The following is a 22,044-nucleotide window of genomic DNA, read 5'->3' on the forward strand; positions in this document are numbered from 1 at the left end:
TTTATTGAGCACATACAATATGCCAGGTTCTGTTCTGGGTGTTGGATAAAAAGCAACAATAATTTCTACAGGCAATAGGCAAAATATGAAGTGTTGGCAGTTTCCCAAGTTAATAGTTCAAGTTAATGAAAGTAACTTACACTTTAGTGTCAAAAAAAGGGGGGGGGGTTAACAAAATAGGTTATAAAATTCACAAACTCTTTGTTATTATATTGTGCTGAATGGACATTGTTCTGAAGAGGTTTGTTAACAGAATAAGCTTTGAAATGCATTTTTCTTTAATTCAGCCAAAGTTTGAAAAGGATATAGACACAGAGTACCATAAAAATGTACGAAACAAAAGGAGGAGTGGTATAGTTTACCAGAGTAGGTGAGAAGAGCACTTCAATCAGGAACAATGATGAAATAGGACCTACTAGAATTATCTGTAAATGAAAGGGAAAGTTGCTTTTCCGAGCTAAGGAATAACAAGAAATAAGAAGGAACAGTGACCACAACATTAAGAAAATTCAAACCAAATAATGAATGTATAGATTAAATTTAGAGAAAGTGGTTATACTATTTTTCTTTGGGTAAATGTACATTATTAACCTTAGTTTTAAAAACTCATTATCTGCTGATAATGGTCTCCAGGGTAAAGAGAAAAGCTATGTTTTCTTTCCTTTTGGTAACCTGTTTTTTCCTTCTGCCTTTTTTATTCAGCCTTTTCTCCCTACCCCTTCTTTCAGCTACCTGAAGTAACTCTTTAATGCTCTTTTCCTGAACTTTTCAGACAATAGCAAATTTTTTCCCAACCCCCTTTCACCACCACCCTCAATCACATATGCAACTCTTTTTCTCCATCCTGCTAACAGTTGCCAGTCTACAAGAAGTAAAAGAGACCAATTAGAGCTTTCCTTCTCTTCTCAAGCTAATTGTCAAAGATGTCTGTGCCCTCAATCCTCCTACAAATAGGGCTTTTGCAGAAATATGGATAAGGATGAGAGGGAAAAGAAAACGAACCTCTCTTTCATTACAGGGAACAAAAAAGAAGGTCAGATGATGAATACTCTAAAATCCATAAATATCATTAGCCTCAAAAAAATGTGCCTAATGCTTCAGTCAATTCTAGAAATGAAATAATAAATAAAAATGCACACAAGTAGCTGAGAATGCCTTGTATAATAGTCGAGGTTCTGTAGAGAAACAGAAACAACACATATACCTAGACATACATAAATACACAGAAATTTTTATTGTAAGAGATATCATTTTAATTTGCAATTCCCTGATGACATGTGGTATTGAGCATTTTTCTTGTTTGACATCTGTGTATTTTCATTGATGAGGTGTATGTTCAGATCTTTTGCCCATTTTTTATTGTTTTGCCCATAATTGTGTTGTGTTCTTACTAAGTTTTAAGATTTCTTTGAATATTTTGGATACATATCCTTTATTTTTGCTCATATTGTCTCCCAGTATGTAGCTAGTAGTATTTTCTTAATAGTATATTTAACAGAGAAGACAATTCTAATTTCAATGAAGTCTAACTTCCTAGTTTTTTCTTCCATAGATTTTACTTTTGATGTATTTAAAAAGTGATCACCAAACTCAGCATCACTTAAACTTTCACCTTGTTATATTCTAGGAGATTAATCACTTTGGATTTTACATTTAGATCTATGATCCATTTTGAGTTAATTTTTATGAAAGGTGTATAATACATTCTGTATCTAGATTTGTTTTTTGCATGTGGATGTCCAGTTGTTCCAGCACCCTCTGATGAAGACTATCCTTTGTCCACTGAATTACTTTTGCTCCTTTGTCAAAGATCACTTGACTCTATGTGGATCTATTCTGAGCTTTCTGTTCCATTCAGTTGACCTGTTTATCTGTTTTTACAACAATACCATACTATCCTGATTATTATTGATTTATAGTAGTCTTAAAGGTGGGTAGTGTCAATCTCCTGACTTTCGTTTTCTCCTCCAACATTGTGTTTGCTATTTTGGGTCTTTTGCCTATATAAGTTTTAGGATCAGTTATCAGTAGTCATAAAAAAACTTGCTTGGGTTTTGATTGGGATTGCATTGGCTATACAGATAAAGATGGAAAGAACTAATATCATGGACACTATTTAGCCTTCTTTTACATATGTTTGATCCTTGAAAAACATGGGTTTGAACAGCATGGGTCAACTTACATGCAGATTTTAAAAATAAATATACAGTGCCTCTCCATATTCTCAGGTTTTGCATTTGTGTGTTCAACCAACTGCATATACAGAGAGCCAACTTAAGTTATAGGCAGATTTTCAACTGCCTTAGTGGTTGGCGCTCCAACTCTCCTATTGTTCAAGGGCCAACTCTACATGTAATGTCTCTGTTTATTTACATCTTCTTTGATATTTTTCATCATAGTCTTATAGTTGTCCTCATATAGATCTTGTTCATATTTAGTTAAGATTTATACCTAAGTTTGGTATTTTTGGTCTGATGTTAATGGTATTGTGCTATTAATTTCATATTCCAATTGTTTGTTGCTGGTATATAGGAAAACAATTGACTTTTGTGTATCAACCTTGTCTCCTACAACTTTGATATAATCACTTACTAGTTCAAGGAGTTTTTCTCTGTTGATGTTTTAAAAAATAATTTTAACTAGACAATCATGTCATCTGCAAACAAAGACAGTTTTATTTCTTCCTTCTCAATCTGTATACATTCATGATTCATTTTCAGTCATCACATATGTCATTAAAAAAAAAAAAAAGCTTAATTCTCTTTGGATCTCAGCATGCATTTCTCTGTCCTCCACCATTCCATTTCTGATAGACCTAATAACAGATCTTCAAAATACACAAAGCAAAATATGTTAGAACTGCAGAGAGAAATACACAATTAATATAAAATTACAGTCAGAGACTTCAAACTCATCTCTCGATAATTGATAGAACAAACAGACAGATATAATCCATAAAGATGTATAAAGTTTGAACACTATTAATCTATTTACCTAATTGACATTTATAGAACACCACCTATCAACAGCAGAATACACATTTAGGTCTGCATGGAATATTTACCAAAAGACCATGATACAAATACAAATTCATTAAAAAGCATTCAAATCAGGAGTAACATCAGCAAGATGGCAGAATAGGAAGTTATAGACCCTCTTTCTCCCACAAAGACACAAATTTAACAATACATGAACCATTTACATTTGTGTTTCTGCACTCAAGGCAAGTGTGAAACCAACTGCATCAAAGCCCTGTAAGAAAATTCATAGCACTCACGTGCAAGTGGCTCACCCCTCAGCATGACATGATTTGGGAAGAAATTATTAACTCTCAACTTCTCCCTCAGGAGAGAAGGGGAAGAATGTATGTCCAATGTTCTGATTTTTCAGGGGGTTGCCTGAGGGACTGGTTTCTATTTTTCCTGAATCTAAGCTCTGACAGGAATGTGTGGCCAGTTTGGGAACTGTTGAGAACAAAGGCAATCAATGTGCACCAGAGTCCACAGTACCACAGACTGCAGTTGGTGGTCCATTACCACAGTTTACTATAGCGTTGCAGAAGCCACGGTACAAGGACAGATGCCAGGGGAAGACCCTGAGTACAAACTGGGAAAACTCTTTAATTATTAGATTACACGCACAAGCCCAAAGAGATCATATCCCTAAATAAGGCTTAAGAGGTTTCCAGAACCTCTAGCCAGAATGATTGGAGAAAGATCTCCTTCTGCAAAAGCATACCACAAAACCTGGGAGAGGTGGCTGATTTTTCAAATGTTGGAGTCCTAACAGAAGACATTCAAAGAAACAAGGAAACATGACTCATTGAAAAGAACAAATTAAGTCTCTTGATACCTACCCAAAGAAACAGATATATGGATTATAAAAGAATTCAAAATAACTATTATATGGATTCTCAATAAATTAAAAGTGAGCACCAATGTACAACTAACAAAAACAAATAAGAACATTAACAAAAATAAAGAAACTCTAAAGAAGACCCAGATAGGAATTCTGAAACTCAAGAATACAATAACTGAACTGAAAAATTCACTAGAGGAATTCAACATCAGACTTGACCACAAAGATGAAAGAATCAGCAATCTCTAAAAAAGGATTTTTAAAATTTCCAAGACAGAGTAGGGAAAAGAAAAAAGAATGAAGAAATATTATGAGAGGCTAAAAGACTTATGGGATACCTCATGTGGAACAACATGAGCATTTTGGGGATCTCAGAAGGGGAAGAAAAAGAAAGAGAAACAGAGAACCTATCTGAAGAAATAATGACCTCAAAATTTCATGAGAGAAATGGAAAAATGCAGGACACTCAAAAACTCCACCTAGAATAAATGTAGAGACCTACACTGAGACACATAATAAACAAACTATCAAAAGTCACAAAGAAGATAATCTTGAAGGCAGCAGGAGAAAGGGAAACTTGTCATGTACAAAGGAGTTTCTATGAGGTAATCAGCAGAATTCGCAGCAGAAACCTTGCTGGCTACAAGGAAGTAGAAAGATATATTCAAAATGCTGAAAGGAAAAAACCCTGTTAATCAAAAATATTAATATGCTGCAAAACTGTCTTTCAATCATGAAGAAGAAATTAAGACTTTCCCAGAGAAAAAAGCTGAAGTAGTTTAACAACACTATAGGAAATGCTGGTAGGAACAGCATTTCTAGTTGAAGCAAGATGATAAACAGCATCACAAAACCATGTGAAATATAAACCTCCTTGGTAAAAGGAAAAGTATAGACAAATATAGAATCCTTAGTATTATACTGTAGGTTCATAGATCACTTTTAAATGTGGTATGAATTTTTTTAAACAAAAGCATAAAAAGTAATTACAAATCTATGTTAATGATACACAACATAAAAAGGAAGTAATTTCAATCATCAATAATGTAAATGGTGGGTCAGAGATGTAATGGAGTAGAGTTTTTATATGTGACTGAATTTATGTTGTCAGGTTAAAATAGCTCATCATAATTCTAAGATGATTTATGTAATTGTAATTGGTAACCACAAGGAAAAATAACATATAGAATACAGACAATGGGAAATGAGAAGGAAATCAAAACCTGTCACTACAAAAAAAAATATCAATAAAACACAAAAAATTATGACAACAAAGGAAAGATTAGGGGAAAAATGCTAAAAGATATACAGAAATCAATTAATAAAGTGGCAATAGTAAATCATCCCCTATCAGTAATAACTTTAAATATAAATATTAAATGCCACATTTAAAATACATTAATTGAATGGACGAGTAAACAAGATCCAACTATATGTTGTCTACAAGAGACTCACTTTAGATCTAAGAAAATGCAGGCTAAAATGAAAGGACGGAAAAAGATATTCCAAGTAAACAAGAATCTAAAAAGATCAGGGGTGGTCATACTTATGTCAGAAAGTGTCTCAAGGGATAAAGAAGGGCATTATATATGATAAAAGAGTCAATTTACCAGCAATATATAAAAAAATTAGAAATATACATGCACTACATCAGAATTCTCAAATTCAGGGGTGGACAAAAATAGGTTTACAATTGTGAGTACAATAAGGTTAATACAGGTATTATAATCACAACCTGCATGTCTTTTTTTAATATGAAAAACTGTGAACCTACTTTTGCCCACCCATTATATGAAGCAAACATTGACAGAATTGAAGGGAGGAATAGATTGCAAGGAGATTTTAATATTTAACTTCCAATTTAGCTATAACAAGACAGAAGATCGATAAAGAAGCAGAGGACTTAAGTAACACTATAGACCACTTAGACCTAACATACATAAAAAACATTATACTGAACAATAGTAAAATACTCAAGTACACATGGAACATTCTCTAAATATGTTAGTCCACAAAAGTAGTCTTAACAGATTTAAGAAGATTGAAATAATTCAAAGTATCTTCTCTGATCACAGTGAAAGAATGCTAGAAATCAATAGCAGAAGGAAAACAGGAAAATCCACAAACATATGGACAGTAAACAACTCACTCTTAAACAACCAGTAAGTCAAAGAAGAAATCACAGGAGAATTTAGAAAATATCTGGAGATAAATTGAAATAAAAAACAACATATTAAAACTATGGGATTCATGCACCAAAGGAGTACTAAGAGGGAAGTTTATAGTGGTAAATAGATATATTAAAGATAATAAGGATCTCAAGTCAACAACCTAACTTTGAACCTCAAGGAACTAGGAGAAGAAAAGTAACCCAAAGTTATAGGAGAAAGAAAATAATAAAAATTAGAGTAGAGATAAATGAAATAGAGAATTGAAAAATGGATGAAACAAAAAAATGATTTTTTAACAAGATCAAAAAAGTTGACATACCCTTAGCTAGACTAAGAGAAAAAGAGAGAAGCTTCTAATAATTAAAATTAGAAATGAAAGAGGAGACATTGCCACTGACGTCACAGAATTAAAGAAGACTACTTAGAACAGTTATACACTAACAAATTGGATAACCAATTAGAAATTGATAAATTCCTAGAAACATGTAACCTACCATGATTGAACCAAGAAGAAATAAAAGAAATCTAAATAGACCTATAACTAGTAAAGAGATTGATGCAATAATCAGAAACCTCCCAAGAAAGAAATGTCTAGCACCAGATGACTTCACTCATTAATTCTACTAAACATTTAAAGAAAAAGAATTAACACTAATTTTTCTAAAACTCTGTCAGAATATTGAAGAATACTTCAAAACTCATTGGATGAGGCCAGCATACCCTGATGTAACAGAACCCCTGGGCTGCTCCGATTGAAACAGAACCCACAGGCTGTTTAGTTAGGGGCCCAATTGCCAGACGCCAGAATTATAACTCTCAATACCAGAGTTTGGTAAAAAGAAAAAGAATTATTTGCACATAGTTCTGCCTCCCCCTCCCAGACCTGGCCAGTCTTAGGAAAATCAGAAACACCATTTCCCTACTTCCTAGGCACAGTTCAGCTTTACCAGTAGCTGCCAATCACTCAATTCTGATTGGGGAGGTCCTTTCTGTGCTGTGGTGCCCTCCAGCTCTCAATGCAGAACTGCCTGGATTCTCAGCTTCCTTGTAAACTACCTTCTTCCTGCAAACCGAATGGCAAGAGCCTCTTCTTAAAGCTGCTGGGAGGCCTCCCTTAAAGCAGCCTGGAGACCCCCTCCTCCGAGCCACATGGAGGGAGCACACCCTAAAATGTCCGCAGCTGCTTATATATCCCTGACTGCGTCCTCTGACGCAGTGGGTGTTGCAAGCAGTTCTGACCATTCACAGAACCCTCCCAGGCTCTGTAGGCTCCTTCCATACCATCCCACAGTTTAAGACCCCTCGCATCTTCCTGAGTCTTGGAAGTTTCAAAGCAGATCTTTGTGGAACAAAGTTTCCAGCCACTAGCCCCAGGCATGCAAAGGCATCCTGAAAGCTGCTTCCTTTTCCCTATCTCCCAGCAGCAAACTCTGGGGTTTGTTTTTGGACTCCCCTGTTTCTGTAACACTGATAACAAAACCAGTCAAAGACACAAAAAGATAACTATAGACTGATATCCTTGATGAATATTGATGAAAAAACCTCAACGGAATACTAGCAAACTGAATTCAACAGCACATTAAAAGGATTTACCCTGACCAAGTAGGATTTTTACCTGGAATGCAAGCATCGGTATACAAAAATCATTCAGTATCACACACCACAGTAACAAAATTAAGTACAAAAAAACACATGACTATCTCAATTCATACAGAGAAAGCATTTGACAAAACTTAGTATTCTTTCATGATAAAAAAAATGCACTCAATGAACTAAGAAATAAGAAAACCATCTTAACATAATAAGAAGCATATATGAAAAGCTCATGGCAAACATCATTCTCATTAATGAAAGACTAAAAGCTTTTCCTCTAAGAAACAAGGCAAGGATGCAAATTCTTGCCATTATTATTCAACATTGTACTGGAAATTATAGCCAGACTAACCAGACAAGAAAAACTAATAAAAGCCATCCAAGTTGGAAACAGAATCAAAATTATTCCTGTTTTCAGGTGACATTATCTTAGATGCAGAAAGTCCTAAAACTTCCACAATAAAACACTTACAACTAATAAACAATTTCAGTAAAGTTGAAGGATATAAAATCAACACAAATTAGTTATGTTTCGAAACATTAATAATGACCAATCTGAAAGGGAAATTAAGAAAATAATCCCATTTACTATAGCATCAAAAAGAATAAAATACTTAGAAATAAACTTAACTGAGGAGGTAAAATACTTGTACACTGAAAACTATAAAGCATTGCTAAATGAAATTAAAAAGATGCAAATAAATGGAAAGACATCTGTGCTTGCTAATTGGAAGACAATATTGTTAAAATTGTCATACTACCCAAAGCAATCTATAGATTCAATGCAATTCCATATCAAAACCCCAATGCCATTTTTGCAGAATAGAAAAAAGAAAATCCTAACATGCACTTGGAAACACAAAAGACCCCAAAGAGCCAAAGCAGTCTTGAGAAAGAAGAACAAAGGTCTCACACTTCCTGATTTCAAAACATACTACAGACAAGAGTAATCAAGTGGTATTTTGCATGTCTCTTCATGTAGTCTTCCTTCTGTGGATGTCTGCCTCTGTGTCTAGAGTTCCCCTTTTATAAGGATATAATCATATTGGATTAGGGTCACTCTAACGACCTCATTTTAATTAGATTACTTGGTAAAGACCCTATTTCCAAATAAAGTCATACTCTGAGGTTTCTGGGGGTTAGGATTTTAACACATCTTTTGGGGGTAACACACAATTCAACCCATAACAATACCTTGAGAAACATGAAAATAAAAATACAACATACCAAAAGTTATAGGCTGCAGTAAAAGCAGTACTAAAAGGAACATGTGTAGCTGTAGATGAACATATGAAATATTCAGAATAGGGAAATGAGTTGAGACAAATCATATTAGTGGTTGCCAGAGGATGGGAGAAGGGTAAATAAAGAGTGACTACTTAAAGGGTATCAGGTAACTGTGATCCATTCACTGAATCAAGGTTTATTATATGCCTACTTTGTTCCAGGCAGTATTTCAGTCACTTCAGCATGAACTTTGCATTCAAAAGGAGGAAAAGACTAAGAATAAATAATACAGACTATATCTAAGTGATGAAAATTGTGATAAAGAGAAATCAGGCTAGGTGAAGAATGAAAATGTTGAGGAGAAGTGCAATTTTAGACAGGTAGAACCTGCCTGTTAAAGTAATATTTGTTCAGATGCCTGAAGGAAGTGAAGGAACAAGTCATGGGAATGTCTAGGAAAAGAACAATTCTGGAACACAAAGATGGGAACATGTTTAGGAGTGTTCAGAGGAAAGCCAAGAAAATCAGTGTGACAAGAGCAGGATGAAAGGAGTGTTAGGAAATAAGTCTGTGAGGTGGCCAGAAGCCAATTTATATAAGCTCTTGTGGGCTATGGCTAGGACTTTGGATTCATTCTAAGGATGAGAGTAATCCACTAGATGGCTTAGAACAAGTGAGAAATATCTGATACATTTTAAAAGAATCATTCTGGGTACTGTAACCACAGTATTAAATTCAGTTTATAGAAAATGTCCCAGACATCGGTGCCTAGATTATGTTCTTTTTCTGGCTATTAGAATTTTTTTTTTTCTTTACAGTAGTTCCTCTCTATATCACGGTTCACTTATCGCGACCTCACTGTATTGTAGGATTTTTTAAAATATATTTAATTATTTATCGTGGATTTTTCGCTGTATCGCAGGATTTTGTGGTACTGTATATGTATGTTGTTAAAGTTACGTAGGTTTAAGTTTGTAGAATAAATGTAAGGTTCCTACTTCACGGTGGGGTCCAGAACGTAATACCCATGATAAGTGAGGGAATACTGTATTCTTATTGTTGACACTGTTATAGAAGTCCCCATTTCCCCACCCACCTTTGCCTGCCTCCACCCAGCCCCGCCCCTTCTTCCCTCTGGCCATCACCACACTGCTCTCTGTGTCTATGAGTTATGGATATATGTTCTAAAATCAGATAATGTCTGGCTCTCCCATCCAACTCTTCTAAGTAGTTTGGTAATTTAGGTGAGGGCCCCGATCTGATCATATCTCAGTCTCCTTGTCTGTCATATAAGGAACTGATAAAAGTCTCCTCCAGGTCTGTCATTCTACGATTCTAGAAAGTTTAAATAAACTTCACTATTATATTAGCTCTTTTACTTAATCAACAACAATTTTTCCCCACAGGGGACATTTAGTAATATCTGGAGACTTTTTTGATTGTTACTACTGGCAGCTAGTGGGTAGAGGCTATGGATGTTGCTAAATACCCTGCATTGCACAGGACAGTCTGCAATGACAAATTATCTGTCCCAAAGTATCAGTGTCACTATTGCTGAGAAATCCTGACTTAACAAACAGAAAATTCACACCATTTATACTTATATAATTTATGGCACTAAAGTTAGTATTTTCTAACTTCAGATATATAAAGTTCCTGATCCAGTTTATCAATTAATTCATTGTTTATCAAAGTCGAGGATAACACAAGCTTTTTACTCTGAAAATTTTCATAGCTTCTTTTCTGTATGGGTAAAAAAGCTGAAATTAAATTTAGACCACAATAACAATATTTAGTGACTCAGAAAGTGGCCTCTTAAATTACACATACTTAGGTTCAAATAATTCCTCAAATACTCAGTCTGACTTCAGACAAACTAACTTAAACTCTGTGCCAGAGTTTCTTCATTTGTAAGATGAAGATAAGAATGCCTAAGGCACAGGAAAATTGTGAATGAGATAATAGGTTACCAAATGCTTAGCAAGTGTGTGCCTTAAGGTAAGCATTAAATGACTATTGTAATTATTACAATTTGCTATGTAGGCTGAATGTGGCCTGGAGGTTGCAGGTTCCTCTTCACTTTTCTAGAATCCTTCTGAGTTTCACTCCCCTATTCTCTTTTTTTCTTTTTATTGAATTTGTTGGGTTGACAGTGGTTAATAAAATTATATAGAGGTTTCAGGTCCATGATTCTACAACATGTGGTCTGTACACTGTATTTTGTTTCCATCCTCTATTCTCTTGTTTTTTAATCCTCACCCAAGGACATGTTTATTGATCTCAGAGAGAGAGAAACATCAATGTGAGATAGAAATATTGATTAGTCACTCCCCATATGTACCCCAACCAAGGATCAAACCTGCAACCCAGCTATATTCCCTGACTGGGAATCAAACCCACAACCTTTCAGTGCACGGGACAACACTCCAATGAACTGAGTCACCTGGTAGGGGCCCCTACTCTCTTTTATTCCGTTCTTTCTAATCTGCTGTGAAGCAATATATTAGATACCCACTCTACCAATCTTTTAAGAATTCTGTATAAAACTAGTTCTAAGTAAAGGCCTAGGAAGCTCCTAGGATGAACATGCATGGATTTCTGCATGTTGACTACTCAGAAGCCGTAACTCCTAGATTCCCAGCTTGTTCCAGATAACAGAACTCTATCATACAGGGGTGGGAAAAAGTAGGTTTACAGTTGTGAGTAGGCAAAACAGTTTATTCTTGTATTTTTATTTAATTAATTGTATTATTTTCCATACAAATGACTGCAAACCTATTTTTGGTCACCCCTGCATAAATGACCTCTATGTGTTGTTTCTATTGTATCATAATAAAATATTGAAAAAAATTTCCCAACTAATTATTTTGTTCACACTGCCTAGTAAAGTCCCCTGGAATACAGAAATGCTCTGTCAGGTGATGGGATAATTGAATGAACCAGAAACTAAGATCTGGCCTAAATAACAACATGCTGCTTTGGTATTTGTAAGTTATAAGCCACTGAGATCTTACGGCACTAATACTCAGAGCTGGAGACTTTAAAGCACAGAAGACCTTTTCACTTGCAAACAGAACTTTTAAAAATACTTCCAATACTTTTACATAAGAATAATATACAATAATAGATCTTTTGAAGAGCTCATTATAATCTCTGCTACAGGATGGGGCAAAAGTAGGTTTACAATTGTAAACCTATTCCATGGATGGGCTCCAAGTACGCCAAATTCTACATTTGTGTGTCAGTGTGTGCAGACAGTATGATTGGACACCTAAAGAAAATCTCTGGGCCCACTGAGCTATGTATGTTTCAGTGAATGGCATTTCAAAATGTGTTTCCATTCATAGTATGTTGAGTACCATGGGATTATATGGCATTTTCTAGTTAGACACAGATGAAGACAAACTTTAGACTTGAAAACAAAATCTTTCAACATGAGCAAATACAGTCCTTTTAAAGTATAGCCCTTCATTGTTAAACTTTTCCCCAAGTGTGGCAGATGCTGCAGGTTGTTTCTCAGTATGTTTTCCCCTTCTACTGTAGTGTTTTTTGTTTTTGTTTTAATATACATTGCCACCCAGCAAAATATTACCTACCCCAACCTAGGTATAGTTCTCATGGCCGAGTTCTGACCAAGATTTGTGTAATTTTCAGGGCCTTCTTTATCCTTTTCACCTTTCTCTCAGTCTGCTGGATGGAACCTTATCTATGGCTTATAATTGGGTTATGTGAGGGGAGAAATAAATTTCTATTTTGTGTAAGCCACTATTATTTTGGTCTTGAACAATAGCTGACCCAATGGCCCAACACAAAAACTTCATTCCAAAGAGACGCTGAAGAAATTGTCATATATTTAAATTCAGTGAGAATTTTGAGGTTCCTGAAGGTTTAGTTTCCAGCCACTTTGCAATAATTGATAAATCAATAATTTAATTATGTAGTAATCAACCAAGATCAGCAAAATAAATTAATAATTTAAAAATATAAGCTTCATACTTGAGCATTTTTCTCTAATATCAGGATATTACATATTATATAAAATAATAATGGAGTAATGTGATAGATTGAGTCTAGAGGAACTGAATTAGTAGGTCAAATATATTTTATCACTCTTTCCCCCAGTGCTAAACCTCCCAGCATTCCAATATTGGCCATGGTCAGATTTGGCTACAGATAAGAGATATCTCATATTCAGAGTTCCTATTGCATTGGGTTATTTGTTTTCTCTGGATTGACACTGGCTGATTCCCAAGCTCCAGAATGTTTTTATACCTAGGCTGTATCTCCTCAACTATTCTAGTGATGTAGGACTAGATTACTTGTGATATCAGGCCTTGTTTTTTATGCAAAAAAAAAATCTGTTCTAGTCCAGAGATGTTAAAAAGAGGTAGCAATTTTCTTAAGGGTATTCAGAAGGAGGTCTAGAAGGGTCTTCTGAATGAATAGATAGGAGCCTTCAGAGATTGAGGGCTTAGTGAGATCATAAACATGCATCCACCTCCTCAGGATAAGATTCAGAGACTGAGTTATTCTTGGAAATAATAAAATCAAAAGGCTGATTTTAAATCATGACCTGGGAGTATTATTGTATTTCCTGAAATAATTTAGGAAAGGCAAAATTTTATTTACATTGCAAGACAGTGGGGATTTCCTCAATTAAATTATATGCTCCAAGAGGGATTTTAACCATTACATTGCCCGCATGTAGGAAAGTGCTGAACTTAATAAGTTTCAATGGCTGAATGCAGAATTTGGTTCAGTATGTGCCTTGGGGTTTAATAGATGTGACAATTCTTTTTAACCTTAAAAAGTTCCCTACTTACATATGAATAAATAAAGTTAATTTGGGGAGGCATTTAATTATTTTAGGTTTCTGTGTAACAGAATGTAGTGTGGCCTGTGGTTAATATTTAAATATATAATCTCTTTGCTATTAGAAGAGGGAATTCTGGAATTGAATTCCAGCTATACTATTAATTCATTGTGTAATCTTGGGAAATTCAGTTTCTTCATTGGAAAATGAGGAAAATGTTTTCTATGAGCTCTCAAATTTTGACGTTAGTGATTAGTACATAAAAGGTTCTCAATATTTGTTGATTCTATATTGCACTCAAGACATATTTAATTAATAAAAGACTAACACATTGCTCAAAAGCTTTCCACTACCTAAACAGGACAAATTTCTGAAAATGATTTCTTGGTAAATATTTCAAACTTAGGAATTCTAATAAAAAATATAATCACATATGAGAAACTTTATTTTTGCATATGTAATCACATAAGCTTGTTTCCCCAATTTATCACTTTAAATCTGCCAGAAATCATGACTAACAGCTTTTAATAGCTCAGCCTAAGAAATAAAAACAATGTATGAACCAGTTTGTATTTTGTGTTTTTAATTGGAAATTATATAAATTGAACCATATTATATTGCTGATACTTAATAGTTTTGGCCTTCAAAAATGGAAGTTTTATACGGTTCAAAACTAAATATATTTAGTATTATATTTCACATTTAAGAATATAACAATAAGGATACCAGTTTCTCATTCTTTTCTTATAGCATCTCCTGCCTATAACAGGTATGGTGTTTCTAAAAATTTTTTTTCTCTCAATTTATTTTGTACTGGTTTCAGTTGTACAGCTTAGTGGTTAGATAATCATATACATGACATAGTGTTCCTTTCCATATTTCTAGAACCCCAACTGGCACCATACGGTTATCACAATATTATTGACTATATTCTCTGTACTTATTACCCCATGACTATTTTGTAACTACCAAACTGTGCTTCTCAGTCCCTTCACCTCTTTCAACCAGTTCCCCAATCTCCTTCCCCTCTGGCAACCAACAGTTCTTTTTCTGTGTCTGAGTCTGTTTCAATTTTGTTTGCTTGTTTATTCCATTCTTTAGATCCCACATATAAGTGAAATTGTATGATATTTGCCTTTCTCTGTCTTATTTCACTGAGCATAATACCCTCTAGGCCCATTAAAATTTTAGAATCTGTTTTTCTCCTGTACAGAATATGCAAATGATTTTAAAATAGTATAAGTTAGTTTTTCTCTTTTGCCAACTATCCTAAAGGGCTAGTATGAGTAATTAAGCTTTTTACAGAGAGAACACACTGGTAGTTCCTTGATTATTTAGGTCAGTGGTTCATGACAGTCACTGGAGAACTTACTAAAACAAGGTTTCTGAGCCTGTATACAGATTCTGGTTCAGTAGGTCCGGGTGGGGTCATGAATTTGCCTTCCTTACAAACTCCCACATCACGCTGTTGCTGCTGGGTCCTAAGATCATATTTGGAGAACCACTTATCTCTGTAGTACATAAGAGACTTTTTTGTATTAAGGCCTCTTTAACAGTTTTTTTTTTCAGTAAAGTAAAACTTAGGTTGATGAGGAATAAGATAAATTCCCTTAAGCCAAAACCAATTTTTGGTAGAGCACTACATTATTACCTCTATAGTAAGATAATTGTAAAGTGGATTTGTTTTGAGTTAGTTGCTACAGCCCACAACTTCAGAATAGCTAACTAGACACTTATCCACCTGTCCCATCTGTGGAACTGCACTGCGTTCTGGCCTGCCAGGAGGAGCAAGGGTCGCCCAGCTCCGCGGCTGCAAGTCTAGGCCAGGGTCACTCCTGTACTTGCATTATCAGAGGCAGCACGTCCAGCCTGACAAACTCTGCAGGAGGCTCCTGATAGGGAAGCGTGTGGGCGCCAATCTACAAGACCAAACCCCACCTGCTGCGATCGGCCAACTCAGCCCCACCCGCGAGTCTTTTCTCCTCCGGGGTACCCGCGTGGAGCCGCGGGAGCCAAGCGGGACGAGAAGGAGCCCCTTCAAGACGCACGGCGGGCAGGTCCGGACCCGCGGGAGATCACACCTAAGTCGGTGCCCAGAACCGCCGCCTCCGACCAGTCGCGGGATCGCCGCCTGCCAGTGAGCCACTCGGCCCGGGGACCAGCCCAGCCGGCCCTCCGGATCAGGAGAGGCTCTGCAGGCCCGAGCGCTCGTCCACGCTGCTCGGCCCAGTCGCCCTCGGGCTTTGCGGACATGACAGCCAAGGCCGATGTCGGCTTCGTGAAGGAGGCTTCTCGGCAGATCCTGGCCGGTGGTTCCGCTGGTGAGTCCACCCCGTCCGGGGCCAGTCGTTTTCCATCTCTGTGCGTCCTCAAGCATTTCTCAGACAAGTTTCCCAATAGAAGTTCCACCGTCTTCCTCTAAAGCCCTCGCGGCGGGCGCAGAACCTGAGCGGGCGGACCCAGAGCAAAGGAGGCCGGGAGCGGCGGCGGTGGGTGCTCCGGGTCACGTCACCGAGGTGCTCGCGTCGGCTGCTCTCGGGTTCCCCTCCTTCTCGGTTCCTAGCCTGAGAAGCAAGGGAGGCAGCCCAAGGCCTGCAACTTTGAGGAGGCCTATTGCTTAGCTGGCTATTTTACTTGAAACGATCCTGCTTCTGTCAGACTTGTAGCCTCTTTCTTCTGAGTTAATTCAGATCTTGCATAACTCCTACCTCCCTCATTAGGATGTGTATCTCAGGATTCTACAGTTCTTACTACATACTGTGCCTGCTTGGGGCTATTCGTGCCTTAAATAGGCATATTAAAATTAAATGCATATGTTAGCACCTATAAACACCTTTGATAGAATGGGCTGACGTTAATTAGGGAGAGTTATGCTGTGGGGAAAAACATTAGAGAAAAATCTGTGATACTAATCATGGAAATAATTACTAAGTGTGGCCAGAGAAAGTTACCCATGAGATTATGTTATGTAAACATATTTTAAAGATATTTTAAAACATGAATTATGAGTTGATTGAAAACTTAATCTTACATACTGTGATGTGTTTTTATTATAAATATAAAATAATTATATAGTTCACTCATTACCATAAAACATTTATATAAATGTAGATAATCTCAATCAATTATAATATGGTAACTCTAATAAATCATGTTAAGATAATGACTAGATGTCTAATGTTTAACTTCCACTAGGGAAATTCACTTTATTTTCAAACAAATTTGAACTTTTTATAAAAAGGAATAATACCAATTATGGCCAGATTTTATTATGTCATGAACTACTTGCATCTCAGCAGTACCACAAGCAGCCAAATGTATCACTTACAATCTGTACAATTTTATGAAGATGATATTTTATTAGTCTGACAATCAAGGCATGAATGTATTATATGTAACTGTGCTATGTCTACCCATTGTTATGATGTCAGTGGCTCCACTGTCTACATTTTTAGTTCTTTCCCTATAGTGATGATGAATTTACACCAAATTATTCACCATTTTGGTCAAATTCCACAATGTTTAGGACTCTTACACCTGTCCCTGATTAACTTGATTCAGAGTCCATTATTCTGATCAAAGAAAATTCAGCTGGCCCAATAGGAAAGTGAAGATAATTGGTGAACATCTTAAACTATTCACAGTCATCTGTATATTGGCTTAGATGATCATACTATGTATTAGACACAGCTAAACTCAAGGGATATTAATAGTAGATCAAATTAATCCTACTTACATTGTTTTGTTGGATGATAACTATTTGGCACAAATATAATGTGTGATTCCATCAGGTTTTTAAAATTGTAACTAATATGAATGAAAAGTGGTATATTTATAAGAGAAATTAAACATAGCATAGTTGATTTATACATTTAGTATTATGGAATTATTGATAAATGATGAGCATAATTTACACTTTCATCACAGTGAAAGAGAGTCATGTTTCCTGTCACTTGATAATAATATTTTCATAACATTTTATATTTATTAAACTTTACTAAGTTTAGGCTAATCATATTGCATATACTAGGTCAAAGGCCAAAAAGAAATTAATATACAAGATTAGAGTTTTAATGAATACAAAAAATTCATGTGAAGCTCTAGCACTGGAGTTCTGACTGATACTGTCATCAAATGCAACACTTCTCTGTGTGTGTATTACATAATCTTTTGATGGTAAAGACAAAAAAACACATTCTAGATTTCTTAAGGGGAAAGAAAAGGTTACTAGGGCGGTTTATTAGAGAATACCAGGGTGTCTCATGGAATCAGGGTCTGGGGTGCTTTCCTGGAACAGATCGGAATCAGGAGCTGGGGTATTGAGGAGAACTCAGGAAGTGAATTCTTGCCATGTCTTCCTTTCTCTCTTTGTCAAATGGTTAAACATTCCCAAAGCAGCAAGGTGGTGGCTAACAATAAGGTCACAAGTAATATTACTATAGCTGTTAGGATCACTTCCATAAATTTGCCTGGTAAGGAGTAATTATGACCAAATGGATTCAGACAGTTAATTACTTACACAGACAACAAAGACAAGTAATTATGGTTTCAGTTCCCCATGTCCTTTGTTCCACAGGTAACATCAAATTGAATAGGCCAGATGGTAAATGGTATGAATGGTAGGTCCCTTTGCTGTTGGTCCCTCAGAACCACAGCCAAACAGTTTTATAGACTTCACTGAAGTTTGCAGCTTTACCCTAAGTAGGAGTGAGGTAGAAAGTCTTGTGCTCAACTGAAACTAGGAAGATGGTTGAGAAATGGCTTTGTGGCAGTTTTCCACAAGATAATGGGAGAAACAGCCTCTCAGCAGCTCCTCAGCAGGCTGCTATTCTTCCCTTAGGCTAGAAGATATCACAGGACAACTACCAAGACTCAGGTCAGACTGTGGTGAAGCCTTGCCCATGTGGCCTATGTAGAGATATGCAGGGTTGTCAGGTGCCACACTGTGGAGCTATTTCCTGTGCTCCCCTGGTGTCTTCATCAGTCTTCTTTCTGCTGTTGTATGCTCTGGAGTCCACATGGCAGAACGTGTTCCTCAATAGCTCCTGCACTTACATGCTCTTGATTTCTGTTCTGTAGAGAGAGCAAGTGACTGACTTGCTTTTTTCAGTTCTAGTGTGAAATCTGAGGAAAGACTCAAAATAACCCAGTATTGGTCAGGGACCCACCTCTCCACCAATCAGTTATAGCCAATGCCCATGTGGATAATTGGGGCAGGAGTGGGATGGGGATCTCAGGGGAGATTTTCTCCAGAGAACCTACACACATCATGAGATGGGCAATAGGTGTCTTTTATAATGACATAAGCCTATCTCTTATTAAAAGGTGGTTTGTAATATTTGTACTTAAAAAACCAAGGAGATTGATGCACTGGCAAATTGCTTGGACAAGACACAGCTAAAGACTGGCCTTGAGTTTGTAGCTAACTATTATATGTAGATATTGCAACCAATGGCAACTTTGTTTTATATGTTAAATCCATGCTCAAGACATGTCAGTATGTACTGGAGTTTTACAGGCTTCTTGTCCACATTCTCAGCTTCAAGTAGTAGCATAAGATTCAGGTGAGAGAATAGAAGCCAATGATGAGAATTTTAGGAAGATCACCAAGGCCTAACACTGTAGAGGGGTAAAGGATGAAAATGAGAAGAGGCCATTGGATTAAACCCGTGGTACTCAGCATGGTCCAGAGGTAAGCAGCAGGGGCACGGTAGCTCTTAGAAGTTTGTTAAAAATGTAGGATCTCAGGCTTTCCTCCAGACCTACCACATCAGAATCTGCATTTTAGGAAGGTCCCCAAGTTACAGGTTTATACTTCCAAGTTTTGGAACTACTGCCCTAGACCTTTGAGAAAAGAGCCCATGGAGTGGCAGCCAGATTATAAAGGACTGCAAGTTAAATTTCTTGGTTTTTATTGCTGACCAGAGAGAGAAGAACGAATTCTGTATGCCCTATTATGTGCCCTCAGTTTAGCTTTCAGATTTATCTTCTACCCATCTCTTTCATGTTCCATTTTGTTTATGCTAAATAGATCTGCTAAACATACTTGAATGTTGCCTATACCTTTCCACCTTTACTCCCAGTGCCTGGGATGTCTTCCCCTTGTTTTCTTTACCTGTTGAAATCCTATCCATTTTCCAAGGCTTAGCTTGAAAAACTACTTTCTGCATAAATGTTTCACAGATGGTCTCTACAACCCTATCCAGCTTTAGCATTCTCATTAACATGTGAATGGCACATATAATAAAAATGGCTAACCTTTATTGAGTCAATATTAAATGCCATACCCAGTACTAAGCTTTCTATGTATTAACAATTTCCATCCTTACCACAACTCCAGGATGAAGAAAGGGATGTACAGAAGGCCTAATTAACTTGCCTATGGTTGCACAGCTTGTAATCATTTCTAAAGAAAATTAGGATAGGGGAGGGACTAGGAGAATATTATTCCTATTGACAGACATTTATATAGGTTGGAGAGATCAAGTCAAATATGCTTTTCCTTATTATCTCTGTATCTCTTATTAGTTTACATCCCTTAGAAAAACTTTTATCTACAAATACAATCCTTATAAGTCTTTCTGCTAAATATTATCTTGCTCTTTTCAAATAGTTTCATGTGTGTGGGCACCAATTAGACTTTAGCCAGAAGAAAATTCTCAGTCCATCTGGGGTCTCTACATGCAGCTGGGCAGATGGTTGCCTGCAAAAGGACCCTGGTCACTGGGGCCAGTGGGGACTGAAATCTAGCTGGTGCTGTGATTCATCATCTATGTACTCCAGCGCCAAGATGTGTCCACTTAGGGGAGAATGGACACATTTTTCTGTTTCTCACCAAAACACCAAATGGATTGGCAGCAAACCTGACAGCAACACTGACTGGATTTCCCCAAACCTGCTAGAGCTCCCAAGGTCCCTGGGCCTCAACATCCTCCAGATACCACATCATTACACTGTCTGCCCATCATCAGGGCTCCAGAAGGCTTCCCTTTTATGGACATCTTTTCCTTGGAGCCAGGAACATGGCTCCACCTGAGACCCTCTTACATTCCTTAATGACCAGTTTCGGCTCTCCCATATGTTTCTGAAGCTCATGGGTTTCTTATCTAATGTCATGTAACAATTTTTTAGGCCCACTAAGATGTTCTTTTCCTCCAAGTTCTCATAGGGCTTTGCAACCCAACTTCAGAATCTCCTATGTTCTCTGATGAAGATGCTGTGGGCCCCTGAGAGACCCTGCTCCTACCATTGTCTATCAGGCTCCTTTCTGAGGGTATGCCTAGGCCCTGTCCACACTGAATTCCCTTCTATGGTGGCATTTCTAGGATCATCCTACTCTCAGAATCTTATACTCCTATTCCTCAAAGTCTGTATGTTCCACTCAGAATGTTCCTAGGACATTCCTCCTCCATATATTATTTACATGATCATCATGCTGGCAGGATGCTGATTTATTTCTCCAGCCCTACACTAGTCCCCCATATCTTGTAGGCACACACCCCAGGGCATCTTTAATCAGTGCTTGGAGAATTTTTTTTTTTTTTTTTACCTGTAAGGCTGTCTTATTGGAAAGACATCCAGTTGCAAGGCATTTGACATTCTTCTTGCCTATAAATTAAACATCTTTGATGATACCACAGACATAGTTTAACTTTCAAATGAAAACAAATTTTAAATGAAAAGAAACTTTAAAGACAGTTAGCTGCACTACTTTACAGTCTACCACTGAGCATTGTGATTTTCCTTGAATCATGATTTTTCTCCTTAAGATTACCCACCTTGTCGTTAAAGGGACTGTATTAAGTCCATTTTTAATTTATCCTGTTCATTTGCATAAACACAACAAGAGCAGCAAATGATCACTTATGATCTTTAGTTCTGCTTTGCTGGAACTTACGCAAGGAACATTTAGGGTGACCTTCAGTCAGCTCTTCAGGGCACAGAAGCTGAGCCACATACCTGCCACGTTCAGCCTTGCCTGTAAACACCTGTCTTTTCCAAGTCCTTCTGGTTTTCCATTGTGCCTTAAGGTCCCTTCTAGCCATGTTTCATGAAAACAACCTTCATTCCTTCCCTGAAAGATTGCCGTGGACCGCGCATCCATCCAAGGTACCAGGCCTTTTTTTTCTCTTGGGCTTTTATTACCTTTGAAAGTCAATCCCAGTTCCTCAGGGCTTTTTGGTAACAACCAGAGCCCAATTTTTAGTCAAATTGTTCGAAGTATCATGGAAACAAATGTTCCAGTTTTGCATTTGATGCAGTTTCAAGTACTTTGTGCAATTTATCTCTAATCACTTTCAAGGAGTCAAATGAGAAAGTAAAATGAAAGACTTTGGGGGGGGGGGTGGAAACCTGGGATTCATGGATAGGCTTCAGGAAGAT

The 22,044-nt window shown here is 36.9% G+C and overlaps 1 protein-coding gene across 1 annotated transcript in view; it reads left to right on the forward strand.

Annotated features, from left to right (window-relative positions):
- Positions 1–15,840: 15,840 nt before the first annotated feature.
- Positions 15,841–22,044, forward strand: part of SLC25A21 (solute carrier family 25 member 21) — a 476,684-nt gene continuing 470,480 nt past the window's right edge. The window contains exon 1 of the mRNA XM_090270126.1: positions 15,841–15,983. Coding sequence (XP_090126252.1) covers positions 15,914–15,983 — 70 coding nt within the window. The 5' untranslated portion in view covers positions 15,841–15,913. The remainder of the gene's footprint in view (positions 15,984–22,044) is intronic.

Source organism: Furipterus horrens, unplaced genomic scaffold (genome assembly GCF_987537825.1).
Source record: "Furipterus horrens unplaced genomic scaffold, mFurHor1.1.pri manual_scaffold_3, whole genome shotgun sequence".
In the NCBI taxonomy this organism is placed as follows: Eukaryota; Metazoa; Chordata; class Mammalia; order Chiroptera; family Furipteridae; genus Furipterus; species Furipterus horrens.